Source organism: Poecilia reticulata, chromosome 20, assembly GCF_904066995.2.
Source record: "Poecilia reticulata chromosome 20, P_reticulata-male-v2, whole genome shotgun sequence".
Classification (NCBI taxonomy): domain Eukaryota; kingdom Metazoa; phylum Chordata; class Actinopteri; order Cyprinodontiformes; family Poeciliidae; genus Poecilia; species Poecilia reticulata.
This window is the reverse complement of record NC_088849.1, coordinates 7,828,232-7,844,105: the sequence shown is the minus strand read 5'-3', so window position 1 is coordinate 7,844,105 and position 15,874 is coordinate 7,828,232. Positions and strand designations below refer to the sequence as shown.

General features: G+C 41.2%; 2 protein-coding genes across 6 annotated transcripts in view; both read right to left on the bottom strand.

Annotated features, from left to right (window-relative positions):
* Positions 1-13,430, bottom strand: part of abca4a (ATP-binding cassette, sub-family A (ABC1), member 4a) — a 39,340-nt gene extending 25,910 nt beyond the window's left edge. Inside the window, exons 1-9 of one of the 4 annotated variants that reach the window (XR_014085291.1) lie at positions 11,656-13,430; positions 11,182-11,304; positions 10,747-10,840; positions 10,481-10,622; positions 9,749-9,888; positions 8,213-8,340; positions 6,479-6,676; positions 2,017-2,106; positions 760-994 (exon numbers count right to left, since the gene is read on the bottom strand). Coding sequence is in view for 3 of the 4 variants with exons in the window: in XM_081601507.1 (XP_081457633.1) it covers positions 760-994; positions 2,017-2,106; positions 6,479-6,676; positions 8,213-8,340; positions 9,749-9,888; positions 10,481-10,622; positions 10,747-10,840; positions 11,182-11,247 (1,093 nt within the window). In the remaining variant the exon portion in view is untranslated. The remainder of the gene's footprint in view (positions 1-759; positions 995-2,016; positions 2,107-6,478; positions 6,677-8,212; positions 8,341-9,748; positions 9,889-10,480; positions 10,623-10,746; positions 10,841-11,181; positions 11,305-11,655) is intronic. The other 3 variants (XM_081601507.1, XM_008438341.2, XM_008438342.2) reach the window with 3 other exon arrangements.
* A 271-nt stretch (positions 13,431-13,701) lies between these two features.
* The window catches only part of arhgap29a (Rho GTPase activating protein 29a), a 36,158-nt gene continuing 33,985 nt past the window's right edge, over positions 13,702-15,874 (bottom strand). For both annotated transcript variants that reach the window (XM_008438338.3, XM_008438339.3), the window contains 2 exons: positions 15,688-15,796; positions 13,702-15,603 (listed from right to left, as the gene is read on the bottom strand). In XM_008438338.3, the coding sequence (XP_008436560.1) occupies positions 14,636-15,603; positions 15,688-15,796 (1,077 nt within the window). In that variant the 3' untranslated portion in view covers positions 13,702-14,635. The remainder of the gene's footprint in view (positions 15,604-15,687; positions 15,797-15,874) is intronic.

Here is a 15,874-nt window from a genome sequence, read left to right as displayed (position 1 = left end):
CGCAAACAGTGATGGCTCTTATAAAGCTACGTCCTTTTCTCTGCTGAAATAGACATAAATAGAGGGAGATTTGAACCTTAAAGTCGAGGTATTGTGTATTTTCCAGTCACACAGCGCCAGTTTATAGCATTATATGACTAAAAACATACTTGACTTTGTAATTTAACACCTTGAAATTGGCCCTCTGTCTCTTTAAGAAACTCCTGCTCTTTCTGACTCCACCTTTCAGGAAATCATCCCAACATGGCTCCTCTATTAACCCTTTAAAATGTTTTTACCAGCGTTGCACTGAGAAACTAATGAGCTCAGCAGACGGTGCAGCTCCACCAGGTGTTTGCTAATTGCTGCTGGCCAGTCAGAGGGAGCGGAGTTAGGGAGGTGTGGGAGTTGGGTACTCTGTGAGGCAGAAGCTTGGAAACTGCAAGTTTCCGAGGAGGAACTTCATTTGAAAGGCGGGGCTAGGTCCCCCTAGGTGTTTTGCACAGCTGAATGGTTTCCATGGAGATAAAAGGATTCCTCAAACATGCATGAAAATAATGTCATCTATATTATAATGACATTATAATATGGCGTAAAGCTAAAAAAAAAATTAGATTTTACATAAGCTTTTTTATTTTTGCCAGAAGTCGCAATTGTGTTAGTAGCGCTGTTTTAGGATCAGATCTTCCTTTGTGTGACTTCATGAGTTTGCCCCTCAGCTCCACCAGTAACACCTGTGGTTTGATCTACTGTGTTTTGTAAAACAAGAGCTGAACTCACTGGTGCTGTTGTCATACGTGTAGTCACCCTTGACCCAGCCGCTGCTGATTCCCAGGAAGGCTTTGTAGTTGTTGTCTTCGTACCAGTTAAAAGAGGCGACCCTGGAGAAAGCCCCCTCTGTGTAGCCGCACACCAAGCCGGAGGCAGCAGCCATCACCTCCCTGAAGGACAGATTCTTCTGGAACAGAGGCATTACCACCTGGATGAACTCCCTGGAGCTGCTCCTGTGGAACAGCTGGGAAGACAGATCCAGGGTTGATTTCAAAAGTCGAGTTTGTAGTTGAAAAGAAATGCAGGATGTGCATTTGAAGTTGAATTTAACAAAAACAAAATACTGTTGAGCTAAAAACCTACTTTCCCTCTTGCAGGTTGCCTCGATTTTTTTCTTAAACACAGTTAAATGTTTCAGATCATCAAATTCTAATGATGAAGTTTTGCTTTTAGAGATCGCTTAGTCGCTAAACTCTTTGTTTAAGCAGTTTCTTCGCTGCAAGGTAAGGCTGGAAAAAGATCTAGAAGCAGCTTGTGAAGTTTAAGTAATAAAAAAAGGTTGGTAGCAGTTGATTTGTGATTTAACAAGAGCGAGGAAATTATATTTCCAACTAGAATCAGACTGATATGACTGCTTTTGTTTGACAGAAGGGAAATCCCCGTTTGAAAACGCCATTTTTATATTTATTTTGGGTGATTTGATGATTCAATGCATCTAAATGTGAAAAAAAAACTCTTGAAAAGTAATATTTCAAGGCTCTCTACTTGCTAGGTTTTAGGATCTTCCTCAACTGATTTACAGGAAGTGACATGTTTACATGTTCCACCTCGAGCGTACACGGTCTGCAGAGACAACTATGTCGCCAGCAGGATGTCGCACTGTGAACAGCAATGAATGTGGATTTGGAAACATCAACATAAAAATTAGCTTAGTCCTTAATATAACACTTGAGTGATGAAAATATAGTGAATTTGAAAGAAATCATCAGCTGTCACCCAACATCAACTTTTCCTAGACTGGAGACTTTTCTTCCCCCACAGTATTCTCCTAGAATAATGAGCTATCTTTCTTTTTCAGGCTAAGCGGGCTTGCTCTGTATTTAGATTTCCTAACACGCACCAGAAAATACCACCTACCATCTGTTTGCGCAAAAACTCAAGCAGAGTCAGGCAAAAGGGAAGCAACTGTTTCCTGCCAACTAAAAATAGGAAGCCGTGAACTTTTGAATGGGGAGCTACTGGTTTGCTCCGTGGGCCGGTTCTTACGTCTCGCAGTCTGTCCGAAGCGGTGGAGACGATCCGGACCCAGAAGTGAATGTCAATGCCGTCCGAGTAATTATCCAGGATGCGAGGGAGCTGAGGAGAAATGGATATGAGAGTTAAAGAGTGGACGATTGTTAATTTCTATTTATTGCAGTGAATGTCCAAAAAATGGTAGGAATGTTGCTGTTGAATTTGATGAGATCTGAAGGGATTTCAAAACCAAAAATGCAAAAACAAAGTCAAAATATAAATTAAATTGCATTTTTGAAAAAACATACAGGCAAGGCAGGATTATTTATTTCTCCACAAAACCTTCTACTCTTCTGAAACAATAGCAAATGATGGAAAGAGGATGAATTTTGCCAGATTTTTCTCTTTTTTACCACTAAACGATGCAACCTTTTCAAGTTTTTTGATATCATTAGACCAAAAAAAAATGAGTGAAAGTTTCTCAAACATTTCTCATAAAACAGATAGCAAAAAAAAAACTCTTGAGATTAAAAAAGAAAACATCTGGAAAACTGACATGATCCTTTGCCTGCCCCTGGTTTCCCATGTCTTTATTTGAGTACTGTTTGGGTTTTCCAAAGCAGCTTCCAGAAGAGCGCACAAGACAATAGAAGAAAGGTTCAGGATGTTGCACGAAGCCAAGACACAAGAGTTGCCATCAAAAACATCCTTCCTCTTTTCTGTCTCTGTGAACAATTGGGAGACATCAGCTTCAAGTCACACTTGTCAGTTGCTGCAGCTGTACTGGATTGAACCCAGTAGCCGCCCAACAAGTGTTGCTGCTAAGAATGCTTGTAGCATTTTTCTCGCTACCGCAAAGTCGGAGACACTAAATACTAAATACCATTTGGCACGGTTCCACTGGACAGTGCCTGGGTAAGGATGAGGCAGATAGCAGAATCTGTTGTCTGTCTCATTGTCAGTCTTGTTTACTCTTCACTAAAAACTGTCTATACACTAAGCTACAAGTAGACAGAGGGATCTTTGACCGTTTGTCTGTGCACAAACTCTCTTGGCACTGTCCTTTCTCTAGTTCACCCCGTGGCTTTTCAGTAATATTTTAGTCTTAGGGACGGAGACGACTGATTTGGGTCTGGTAAACCAATTGTGTCTTGAATTGACACAATTGGTTTATCAGTTGGTAATTGGTTTACCATATCACAATTGGATATGTTGGATTATTGTCCTTAGAACAACAGAGTGACAACCATTGCCAGTCTACTGATAGAGGCTTAAGCTCTCTCAGGAAAAGGCTCATTCCTGGCCTAAGAAATTGGTTGCCATGTTGATTACATTTAGCGGTTGTTATGGAGACTAGACAACCCTAAAGGCTCCCACGTGCTTCATCCCAAGCCGAACGGTCAGCACGATGTCATGTGGTTGTGAAGTGTTCTTTTTTCGGTGCAGACCACCTGGGGTGATCCCTGTGGACAACGACGTTGCAAATTCCGTTTTTACTCATTTGACAGTCTTTGCAGTTATTTAGTGAAAAGCCCGTACAAATGTACATAATTCCTTGCCATCTCAGAAAAGACGTTTCTCAAATAGTATTCATGTCTCTGGCAGACACAGAAACGGCTAGTGGAAGTGGACTAGCTGAAGTGAAATATCAAAGTTGCAGTCCGAGCGAATTTCGGCAAAAAATTTTTGACCAATCACCCAACACTTTGCACAGAGATCCAGACGAAAGAGTGTTGAGTTCGGCAGGCAGGCGCTTCCCTGGGAACGATATCGAGGAATTTTGGTCACGTACCTACATCAACGAGAGCCAATTTCAGCACTTCCGATGAAGTTTGTGGAGGTAATACAACCATTTTCTGGTACTGTGTTATCATATAAAATGTTTTCAAGTGCCTTGTTGCTAAAATATGCAACACAAATAAACTTGACTTGACTTGAGCCTGGACACAATTCTTTGCTGCTGTTCCTTAACAGAGAGCTTTGGGCAAACTTGGGTCCTTTCAGTGGCTCGTTTGTCACAATACGAGTTTTTTTAAAAGCATGTTGATAGTTTAGAGAAGTGCCTCTAAATCAACACGCATCTGCCTTACTGACATATCATTTGTCAGACTTTTTTTAATCCCCTGCACACACTCCTGAATAAACACCATCCGTTGCGCTGAGCTAATAATAGGCCTGAGACCAAGTCCATCTGCTCTCCTGCTAATACAGGTTGTTGGTATTTATCTGTGGTTATTTAAGCTCAAGTGCTTTCCTCATTTAGTGCTCAATTTATTTTTTGGAAGTTTCTATTTTTGTTTATTTTGAAGCTAAATGGTAATCCACTGAAAAAAAGTGAGCGCGGTCATGAGACATTAGGACCAGGATTGTGTTGAGTTAATACGCGTAAAAACAGCAGGTTTTTGGATTTTCTCCAGCCGTGCTTCCCTGCTCACGTTTTTCTAAAGCATGACAGCTGAACAATGCTGTGTTTACTTGCACTGTATTTTCCTGCAAAACATCTGCTCCACCCTGTGAGTCATGCTACTTGTAAAACAAATACAAACTGATGTTTATCCACTTTATAACTGTCTTTAAACATATGTGTCACCTGAGAGTACTTTCTGTTCTTATTAATGTTGCAGTGGGATGTGTTGACGAGCCCAAACTGCTGTGGAAGAAAAGGAAATTAAATGATTTTTTTTTAAAATAAGGTACTGATAGGCTTTTGATGACTCAAGATTTGTTTGATGTTAAAGGTTATCTACTGACAGTAGGTTTTGCTAAAGTCATCTTTTACAACAATTACTCCAAACTTTTTATGACTGTTTTTAACTTTTACTTTCTTAAAGCTCCAGTACGTAACTTCTCATTAAATTTGTATGTTTAACTAGCATGACAATCTGCGCACAAAGGAAGCTCCTCTGTCTTCTCCTGGTTGTCTTATTGCCATCTGCAAAAATACACCGCTCCCAGTCAGAAACAACCAACTAATACAAAATGCATGATGGGGAAATTTTCAGATTATCATTTAAAACAAAAATATATGTAAACATGTCTGTTGGAGGTATTTATTCTTTTATATTTTGGTAAAATGTGTTCCTAGTTTATATTATACAAGGTTTATTTGTAGGTCAACAACTGCTTAATTTGCTATTGTTTGTTTTTTTATTTGCTTTTGAAACTATGGAGCCATTTCCTATAAGTATAGGGACTGGTGTAGGACCAGCATGCACTGGGATTGGGCCTTTATTTGTTCATTTTTACCAGAGCAAGAGAAACGGCAACAAACAGAAATCTGCATCTGTATTTATTGCTTGTTAAACTGTATAAATAAACCATGAAATGCAACTTTAAGGTTTTTAGACATTTGATTTCTTCTGCTTGTGTACAAAATGTCACCACAGTGCAGCAGTGGCTGATTGATTCTTAATGAAGGATGCTTGGTTTGACAAACAATGGACTCGCCACTACAATGCCAGATCCTTTTCCTTCTAATTCACAGTTCACATACTCTGTGCTCTGTCATTCAATAATTAGCCAGCCAGACTAAACTACGAATTAAACATTAACTGTGACTATATATATATGTTATAGATTTATCAATACCACAGGCTGAAAAATCGATAAGCACAGCTGATTCGTTCCTCATCAGAAGGCTTTTTTTCTTAAATATTAGACTAACTTTTTGTTTGTAATGTAGTGCTATTTTATTCAGTGTAGAACTTATTGCTTAAGCTTTACAGACAGGAACATACAGACATAATGTAAATATTATCTTTGTTACAGAACAGGAAAAAAAGCTTTAATTAAGAAGATGAACTACCAATACTACTGATGCATGGCATGAAGTGAATCCAAAAATGAAGATAGAGAACTTCGATCAACAGTTCAAATCACCAAACACAAAAGAAAACCGTCATGGAGTTGATAAAGCAGACCAACATTGAGCCTCTGGAAGATTCTGACCTCAATCCAAATGAAATCTTATTTAAATATTGCTAAAAAGCCAATAATGTGTCAGTAAACTGACCAATTTAAATTAACTTTTTATGGCAAGAGACGTAGTCAAATATGCCGCGAGAACCAACCCAGAAGCTGTCTGTTTAAGAAACACATGCTCTTTTTGACACTTTGCCTTCAGGAAGTCATCACAACATGGCTGCTCTATTAACCCTTTAACAACATTTTTACTGGCGTTGCTCTGAGAAGCAACTTGTATAATGAGCTCAACAGATGCTCAGTTTTACCAGGTGTTTGCTAATTGTTGCTGGCTAGTCTGAAGGAGCTGAGTGAGTGAGGGACAGCTGCTCTGTGAGGCCCCTTTAAAACAAAAACGTTGCATCTTTCATTATCCACCCTAGAAAAAAATTAACATGGCAAAAACTGACTTCAACGAGATTTGCAAACCAAGAACTATGTTTTCTTAATATATAAGTGAATAAAAGGATAAGCAATCCATGTCATACTTGTAAATCCAAGAATAATCATAAAAAATAAAATAAAAAACACTGACCAGTCGGAAGAGTTTAAAAAAATCCACATTGGCATAAAATCTGTCCTCGATGATCTGCAGCCTTTGCGGGGTCAGGATGCACATGGCGTTCCGAACGGAATAGAGTCCTCTATGGCTCTGGAAAATCAGGAATCGCTCCAGGAGGCTGAGGCTGCAGGCGATGTCTTTCAAATGCAAGTCTGGCACCCCAAAGGCAAACTGAAACAGGAGGTTGTAGCATTTAAACACGAGATTTAAAGGTCACCTTTACAATACTTTAGCACAAACACTGTTTACACGTCAAAAACACTGGAGGGATTCACTGGCTGAATTCAGGCAAAGAAAGGTTTTGTGTTTGGGTCTTGGAACTACAGTATGTGCACACAGTGGAGTTGAATAATTCGCATGCTGCAATCCACGTAGATCTTGTTGCATTATTGTTTACAACTGAACATAAACGGTAACATTCAAGGCTGGCATGCCATTTTGAGCTACTGCCAGGAATTTGCGGGTGTTGAGCAAGAGGGAAAAACAGAGGAAGGAACATAGGAAGAGTTTCCCCCCCCCTTTTGTTAATTTATTTGGAATTTTAGCAAATACGCCTCACACTACTTTATTTTTAAATCAACTCCAGGAAATGCAATGCTCTAGATCTCTAGCAAGAAACCAAAATGCACAGTACCTCTGGGTCTTCTTTTCTTCAGTTATGCTTCCTTGTGTTTTTTCCATCAGACACTGCTTTTCTTTTTGTTCTTACCAGAAGTTCCCTTTATTGGTTTTACTGCATAATAGACTTTAATGACTTTTCCCCACTTATGTGTGTTATTTTAATTTTAAATTAGCAACAAAAATGTAATGTTTTTAATCTAAATTGAGCATTTTTATGTTACTCTTGAATATGAAGTCATTTTTGCAGTATGGCATTGGATAAATATTCCACATTTTGACTGCAAATATAACACAATGTATAAGTATCCCAGTTGCATTAAAATTATTTATTATATTGACTCTGATATGTTGAGCAAAGTAAACATATAGATACAAGCTAAACTTATGATTAGACAATTCAACAATACTTTATTAATCCCAAGTAGGATGTTAAATGTTGCTGTACATTATGCAGTCCAAGTTTCATCAAAAGAGTCATAAATGCTGATGACTGTGGGCAGGTATGACAACAGGTAGCAGTCTGCAATACAGCAAATCTGAAGAAGCTTCTGACTGAGACTCCGCTCTATAACAGTGTCATAAAACTGATGCTCATATTTTTAACTTCATCAAGAATCCTTCTTTTCTCAACCATTTACTAATTAAAGGGGCAGTATTATGTGTTTTCCAGGCACATAGTGCCATTTTATAGCATAACTTCAGTTGTTATAAAAATGCTAGATATCAAATATGACCTGCCATTAAATGTACATTTTCCAAAGTACCAAACTGCTCCAGTCCTCTACCACCCAACAGTATCAATGTTTCCTTCCGTTTTCTTGGCTGAACATGTTCATTTTGAACTTTATTTATATCACACAGACTGCTCACTGATGTTGGGTGTAAAGTCTCAGGATTTACATTCTGAGTTAAAGGCTGCAGTCAGTATTTTTGGCTTTGTGTGTGTGTGTGTGTGGGTGCGTGCGTGCGTGCGTGCGTGTGTGTGTGTGTGTGTGAGTGTGCGTGCGTGCGCGTGTGTGTGTGTGTGTGTGTGTGTGTGTGGGAGTGTGCGCGCGCGCGTGCCTCTGTGTTTCTGAACGTGTGTACCTGTTCAGGCCTGATTTGGGCATTGACTAGATGATACACCACAGACTCTGTCAGAGGAATGTCTCTCAGCAGGAACGACGTCAAGGTCTCGTCGTCCTTCAGGATCGCCTCCACCTTCACTCCGCGACCTGCCACAAATAACGTAAGCGGTTTGTGTGGGTCCACGCGCCACTGGCCTCAACGGATAACGGCGCCTCCTCGCACTGGAATAACCGGTCCGGGCGGAGAAATCCTTAAGTCCTAGCGGCATATACCGCGGACGAGTTGCGACAAGCGAGTTTCAGTGGAGCAATTGGAACGCGCTGAGCGCTTCCCGCTTCCCGCTTCCCGCTTGTTCCGACTCTCTACAGACTGTAACAATGTTTCCATCGGCCTGCCTGTGCTTGAACGGAGTTTACTCTGACGGGCAGAGTGCAGTTTTGGTCTCAATCCAGTTCTTCTCGTTTTGTTCTAAGTGATCTCACTCATGTAGGATCTACTGGAAACAACATACGACATAAAAACAAGTGGGAACACGAATACAGGGAACTTAACTGATTCCGTAAAACAAGCGGAGTGGCACGACGCATGCACGTTTTTTTCCTTACATTTTTCCAAATATAAATCTACAGAAACTCAAGGTGGCTGAAAAGAAGCTCCTCTGCGTCCGAGTAGAACCAGCCCAGACTGCATGCATTTGTTTTCAACCCCATTTACTCTCATTCCCCTAAACAAAACCCACAACAATCGATTATCTTTTGACATCACCTATTTATTAAATAGCCCAACTGTTAACAACTTTTAGGGCAAAGAGAAAGTTATGCTTGGTGGCGGCAGCATAATGGTGTGTGGGAACTTGGTCAAAGGTAATGAAAGGATTAAAGACTGCTCAAGACTTTTAAACAGTTTAGATCAAAGAAATAATGTGCACCGCATAGATGGTCTTTAATTTTGGGTGATCGGCTATCTGCCGATATTTACATGTGGAACCTGAGAAGAGAGGTATAAAATCTGCTTCCAGATGATTTCAGTCCAAAAAAATGCTAAAAACAAAAAGCTGAAGGAGTATGAATACTTTGCAAGGCACCGTCTGACTGAGCGATAGATGGAAGAAATGCGTCGGTGATCCAAGAAACAAGAAAGTGGACGGTTGACGTGGCCAGACATCGCAAAGTAAGCAGCTTAGAGTTCGGACCCGCCTTAAGCCCGCGTGATATAATGGTGTTAAAGCATCCAGACACAATGATGGGAAAGCATGTGAGATGTAACTAACCTCAGATGCACTTTCAGATGAGATGACAGTTTTGAAACAGGATTTTTTTCATAAATCCCATTAGATTAATTCATTTATGAATGTCTTTAAGCCGACATGAACTGCAAGTTCTGCCAGAAGCTAAATGTTACCCACAGAGTAAACTGCGTTAATACTCACGTAAACTCCGGATTGAAACATAAGGGAAGCCTTTTTCTCTTTTTTTTTTTCTGCAGCGGTATCACCAGCTCCAATAAAACAGCTCAGAGAAAGGGACTTTGCAGGAAGATGACGAAGGCACTGACCTGAGACCTTTTCGGGATGAGTGCGCAGCATGTCCATAAAGTTGCTCATGGCGTTCAGTTCCCTCCAGAGGCGACCCACCTGCAGAAACTCGGGGTCGCTGAAAAGAAGTTCCTCTGCGTCCGAGTAGAACCGGGCCAGACTGCGGAGAAACATCAGGAACAGCTCAAACACATCCTGTCTTCATTAGCATCACACAGCATATGAAGATAGTCCACTCGTGCATAGATGCGTAAAGAAAATTCACGTTTATTTGATTTTTTTTTTGCAAATAAAACTCAGAAAACTAAGATTTGCTATTGTAATACCCCTAAATAAAATCCAGTGTGTAAACTGCAGCTGTTCTGAGAGGGTCTCAGAAGTTCGTTAGAGATCTGATTAATTATGTAATATTATATAGAGAATCAACACTAACGAAGAGTAATATGTAAATGAACACACTGTAGTTTTTCGGTTAATGTCAATCCAAAAACATTACTCTTATGCGTGTGTGTGAAACCCCGTTATCAAACACTGGCTGTTACACAGTGTGTTATACATGTCAATACTGTAATTACAAAGTCCAAAACACCTGATCTGATGTTACATTATTACATCATTTTCACCATGAAACAAGGTGGTGGCAGCAGCATGCTGTGAGGATTCTCTTTCAGCAAGGGAAAGGGGAAGCCGGTCGGGTCTACAACAGACATCAAAGCCCATCCATGTGTTGGAATGGTCTAGTCAAAGCTTACATGGAGTTGTTGTAGTTGGACACCAGACCCGGAGATTCGCCACGGGTGGGATACTGAAAGCAGGGGTTGTTAGCGTTGCAGACGATTCCCTGGATCCACGGCAGGATGCCGGCTGAGGGCATGGCCTTGTTAGGGAAGTGGCCTGAAGAGCAAAACATTACATTTCTAAATAGTTACGCAACATTTATTAAAACAAAAACAAAAAACAGGAATGCCTGCATGACAGCGGTAACAGCTTTTTCCTCCTTATTTAGCTGTCGTCTCACATTCATGCTGACGGTAGAGCGGGTTCACTCTCCTCAGCCACACCAGTCCCATGAACAGCATCACAGGCCACATGATCTCCACGAAGAACCGAATCTGATTCAAAGGAATATTTACAGTTTATGTTAATGATTGTTTTCGGAGCATTCCTGTAGTATTAAATATGAAACAGTTTTTGTTAATAAAGAAGGCCTGGCACAAAAGGCCAGTAATCCTCCAGTGCCTGTTCAGACCCAGCAGGGTGTGGCAGCCCTTAAAGCATGCAACACTTGAGCAGATGTAGCAGGAAGGTATTTAATTTGTTGAAAATAACAATTGGGTAACTGCTTCTGGAAGCAGCAACAGCCTAATGGAATCTGACTTCCACCATGTTTAATAATTGCCCCACGCTGCTGGTCTTAAAGCAGGAGCATAAAGCGCAGATGAGAAGGAGTTACCCTCTGCCGCCTGCGGATGGTCCAGTTCTTCCACAGCAGGAGCCTGACCTGACCTCCTGACCCCATGGTGGCTCCTGTTCACCCCCCTCCAACCCCACGGGGGTCGGCTCTGGCCCGGCAGACCTGTATGCAACCAGTCCAGAATGATCCGCTGTGCTGGGAAGAGCCGTCCTTCATGTAATCGGCCCATTCAGCTGCAGGAAGCTCCACGTCAAAGCCAGCAATGGCTCATAAAGACGGTTAATGAGCTCAACACACTTCATAGTCAGAATAATAGCCACAGAGGTGTCCATATTACAAATATGCTGCAATCTGTCTAAATTAGAAAGCGAAGTGCTCTTGCTCTTTCCTATTACATTTACAAAACAATTAGAGTGTCAGTATGAGTCATTTTCTTCTTTTTGGATTGGCCTGTAGCTGCTACACCACAGCGCATTTACAGTAAATACAACATTACACTGACGTGCCACTTACCTCAGACGAACACCTCAGCTGTGGTTGGATGCACAGGAAATAAAAAATAAAACGTTAGAGCCCATGTTCTCTCGACTGTTCCCTGTGGTTGCAAACGCAGCTCGTTTTCAGACCTCGTGAATACGTAAGAGGATTGAATTTAATCTACTTTCTGAGCGCTGGGAGAGACGGCTAACGCCCCTCTGCCACCGGCAGAGCCCTTCATGTCCTTAACCAGAGAAGGCTTCATTATATACTGTAATTACAGGCATGGTTATAGATTTATTGAGGGGCGTGTGTGATTAAATCTCATCACAATTCAATCATGTTTAGCGTTATTCGAAACTCAACAGGTTATTTCAATAGTTTAATTCAGACAACGAGACTACGATATTATAAACATTTATTCCTCACACTATGACTAGATATTTATATTTAATGGCAGCTAATGAAAATCCAAATGCCCGTGCCTCTGTACTAAAGTGGTCCAGGATGTTTTGATAGTGGCCTTTGGGTCATCTGTATTGTTAGGTCTGGTGTCTCTCATCTTCCTCTAGAAAAAGGTCAATAGATTCAGTTGGATGTCCGACACAGCACCAATAATACCAGGTTCAACGAACCGACTTTTGTTGTCTTTGGCATCCTGTTGGAAAAATTTAATCAGCATCTTCATCAAGCTTGTTAGCAGAAATAAGTTTGAAGTGATCCAGAATTTGCAGGTAATGAGAGCACTTACTTTGCCTCAAATCATCTGACTGTGGTAACGTCACACTGGACTTAAGCAATGTACTGTGCCCAAACTCAATTTATATTGCATTGCAAAATGTACTTTCTTCTGACCAATGAGCAACAGTTTGTTCTTGTTTTTTTTTTTCTTCTTCTTGAGCCTGGATAAACCTGCTTGGATTAACACAAGGAATGACACAGATGTAGCCCGTTTTCAACATACATCTTTATATGTGGAAGTGTCTCCTCTTGCCGTCTACATGTGAACCTGCCTAAAATCTTGAATAAACCTTTACAATCCTCTGAACTTCCACTTTCCATTAACACAACTCTCCATGAAAAGACAGTTACTCCCAACCTTTAGTGGCAAGTGTCAGTAACTTTCTACAGGACAAATTTTAACTAAGTTGTAAATATTTTTTTTTTAAATTCTCTCTCCCTCCACTAATTTAGTTTAGGCCTAAAGATAAATCCAACCCCTCCCGTCAGACTAACTTTAATTATAGGCTAACTTTATAATATGTCGGCCTAAACCGACATATTATTTAATTAAGATTTAAATTAACCAGTGTAACTTCTTCCATTTTTAGGTTTAGTTTTAACATCTTGCGGCTCCATTTTGTTGCTTGTTGCGACATCAAATTGATGTGGGGTTGATTGGAGCAGAGCAGGAAGCACATGCGCATTATGTACAGCCAATGAACTTAACTTACTTCATTTCTGTCTTCAACAGAGTAAACAGCCAACTCTAATTATAATAAGTATATTAACACAACTTCATGTCGTGCATTCTTCTTTGTTTTTCTCTGTGCTGTACGTATTGCAGCCTTCCTTAAGGCCCGTGCCACAAGAAGCCCGGGTCCGACTCGACCCGAACATAAAGCAAACAGTTTTGACCCGACTCGACGCGAATTTCGGGTTGGGCTCTTGCCAAAAAGAAAACTACAACAACAACAAAACTCTACGACCTGACACGGTCGCAAAGGAAGTCCACTGGACCCACACTTCCCCTTGGTAACCCGTCCGCGTGGGCCCTGATTGTCTGCGCGCGTGCTTTTCACCCCCGCGTGCGTTTTTCCGATTTTTTTTTTTTTTCTCGTGGTTTCGGTAAATGCCACCCGGATCACACCCTACCTGAGCGTCGAAGTGGGACTGCAGGTTTATAGCTGGTCTTGCGTAACATAAGAATTTTCTCACCAACTATAAAACATTTTGTGATTAAATGACAAAACTTATAACTTGAAAGTGTTACTAATATGGTTCAACCCATGCTAGCTGCTCGCTTAAATCAGCAGACGGTGAAATGACTGAATGTTTAAAATAAAATAAAAAACAAGCATCTTTCTTAGAATTTGCCAGATATATTTTAATAAGTTACAAGAGTGTTTGTTTAAATGTACCTGTTTTTTTCTTCTCTTTTTTAATACATTGAACCTTTTAACAGTTTATCAACTGTGTACATAAAAATGAAAAAACAGATACAGTTTAAATAAATGACGTCCTTCCTATTGCTGACAATGAACATGTAGGTTTGTTACTGGTAGGACTACTAAAGTTGTAAAAAAAAAAAAAAAAAAAAAAAAAGCTTTGGCTATTAAAATTTAAAGGTGGTATTACAAAAAGTGGGGTGAAAACCACTAGTGGCATTTGTAAGAACTTGTCAGACAAAGTTGACATCATCCAAGTTAAAAAGTATAAACACAAAAGGCTAACTAGCTTCTGCTTTTTGTTCCTTTTAGAACATGTCTTAACTGCCAGTACAGCTGTCTAACGTGCCATGTGTGTACATGTATTTACCCAGATTTATACACAAATCATTAGAAAATAACCTACTTGTAACAGATTAAAACACTCTCTCTCTCACAGTGGGGACAACACTGCTCCATCGGTATTCACATCGGGCTAAGTGCACTGGATTATTTTCAGTGTTGTGATTCCAATTCTATGCACTAATTTAATGACTCACCCAACTTTTTGGCATTAAAACAAACATCCAAAGTAAGTTTGTAGAAATTTTGTACAATATATATATATCTCTATATATATATATAAAAAAAACAATTGCACAGTTTTATAGAAATTATAAATATGGTGCCGAGTGTTGTGAGCAAGTGATTGAAAGATTTGAAGTATCCGCAGTGGTTTAAGTGCGTCTTGTTGGTCTTCTGAGGATTAAATCAACAGATAGAAGACAGCTTGCTTTTTTGGACTAATATGGAACTCGTTCACCTTTGACCACAGTTTGTATTGACTCTCGAAGCCCAGGACTTTTTATTCAGACGAAATGAGCCTCTCTGTGTTCTACCTCTTGAAGACGCCTGGGCCTCAGTCTCTGGTATACAGGTTTCGTCTGGTTTTGACCCATTTCTTCAGGGCTGGAGCTGGGAGAATGAGACATGGCTGCCTGGTCGACTTCCTCAAGAGGTTCATCGACTGAAACTTCTATCTCAATTCCGAGTTCCTCCTCTTCCTCGTCCTCCTCATCGTCGTCATCCTCCTCCTCCTCTTCTTCTTCTTCGTCATCATCCTCCTCTGCGCTGTTAGCTAGCTTACAGTTCTGCTGCCCTTTAGCTTTGCTCCCTGAGGGAGGCTTGTAGAAAGTTCCTGGCGGAGGCTGAAGAGTCCTCGGCGCTCTAAAAACTGTCGCCATCGTGTTGTTCCTTGACACGTTCTCCTCCCTCTTTAAAGTCCTGCTGGGTCGCACCGCCACTGTGTAAGGTCTGTTAGGGTAGATGGTGTTGATGGTGCTCCCTGCTGACCCGTGGTTTAAGGACGCCGGCACAGAAGCCGACAAGCCGCTGGCGTCCAGCGCGGATCCCTCCGAAGGAGTGCTGGCTGCCAGTCTGGCGGCTCTGGACGCCACGTCGTACTTGTACTGTTTGTCCCACGTTCTCCGTAGCGTCTGCGTGTCGATGAAGGTGCTCCGGTAATGCGCGCCGGCTCGCAGTTTGGAGCCCTCTGTCTCGTCCACCTCTTCGATGGACTGGCTGCAGCCGCCTCCCTTCTTGTTCTCCCAGTTGGCGCTGTTCCGGGTGTTGTTCTCGTCCACCTGGCCCTGGCCGAGAACCCGCTCGGCCGGCATGCTCATCGGCCGGGAAACCAGTTTGTTGCGAGGGTGTCGAAGCAGAACCCTGCTGACCGTGACGTACTGTGAGCGGCACAGACCCTTCTCGCTGGGTTTTGCGATCTCAGGGACACTCGATGACAACATCCCATTCAGGGTCGCCGAGTCCACCTCGTCGCCTTTGAACACAGATCAAAAGTGTGCATATATTACAAATCCAGATGGGCTTTATAGGAATGCTTTTTATTAAGATAAACACTGACCAGGTTCAAAGTCATTTCCATCGAGGGATGGCATAGCCTCCTGAACCTCAGCTAATAAGTGCGAAGACGGTATTATGGAGGAATGTCTCTTAAACACCTTTGAGCTCTGCTGTAAAAATCAGAAAATAAATGTTAACTGACAAATAGATGCTTAAGTAAACTGGTCAAAAGGGTGGAAATTGACAAG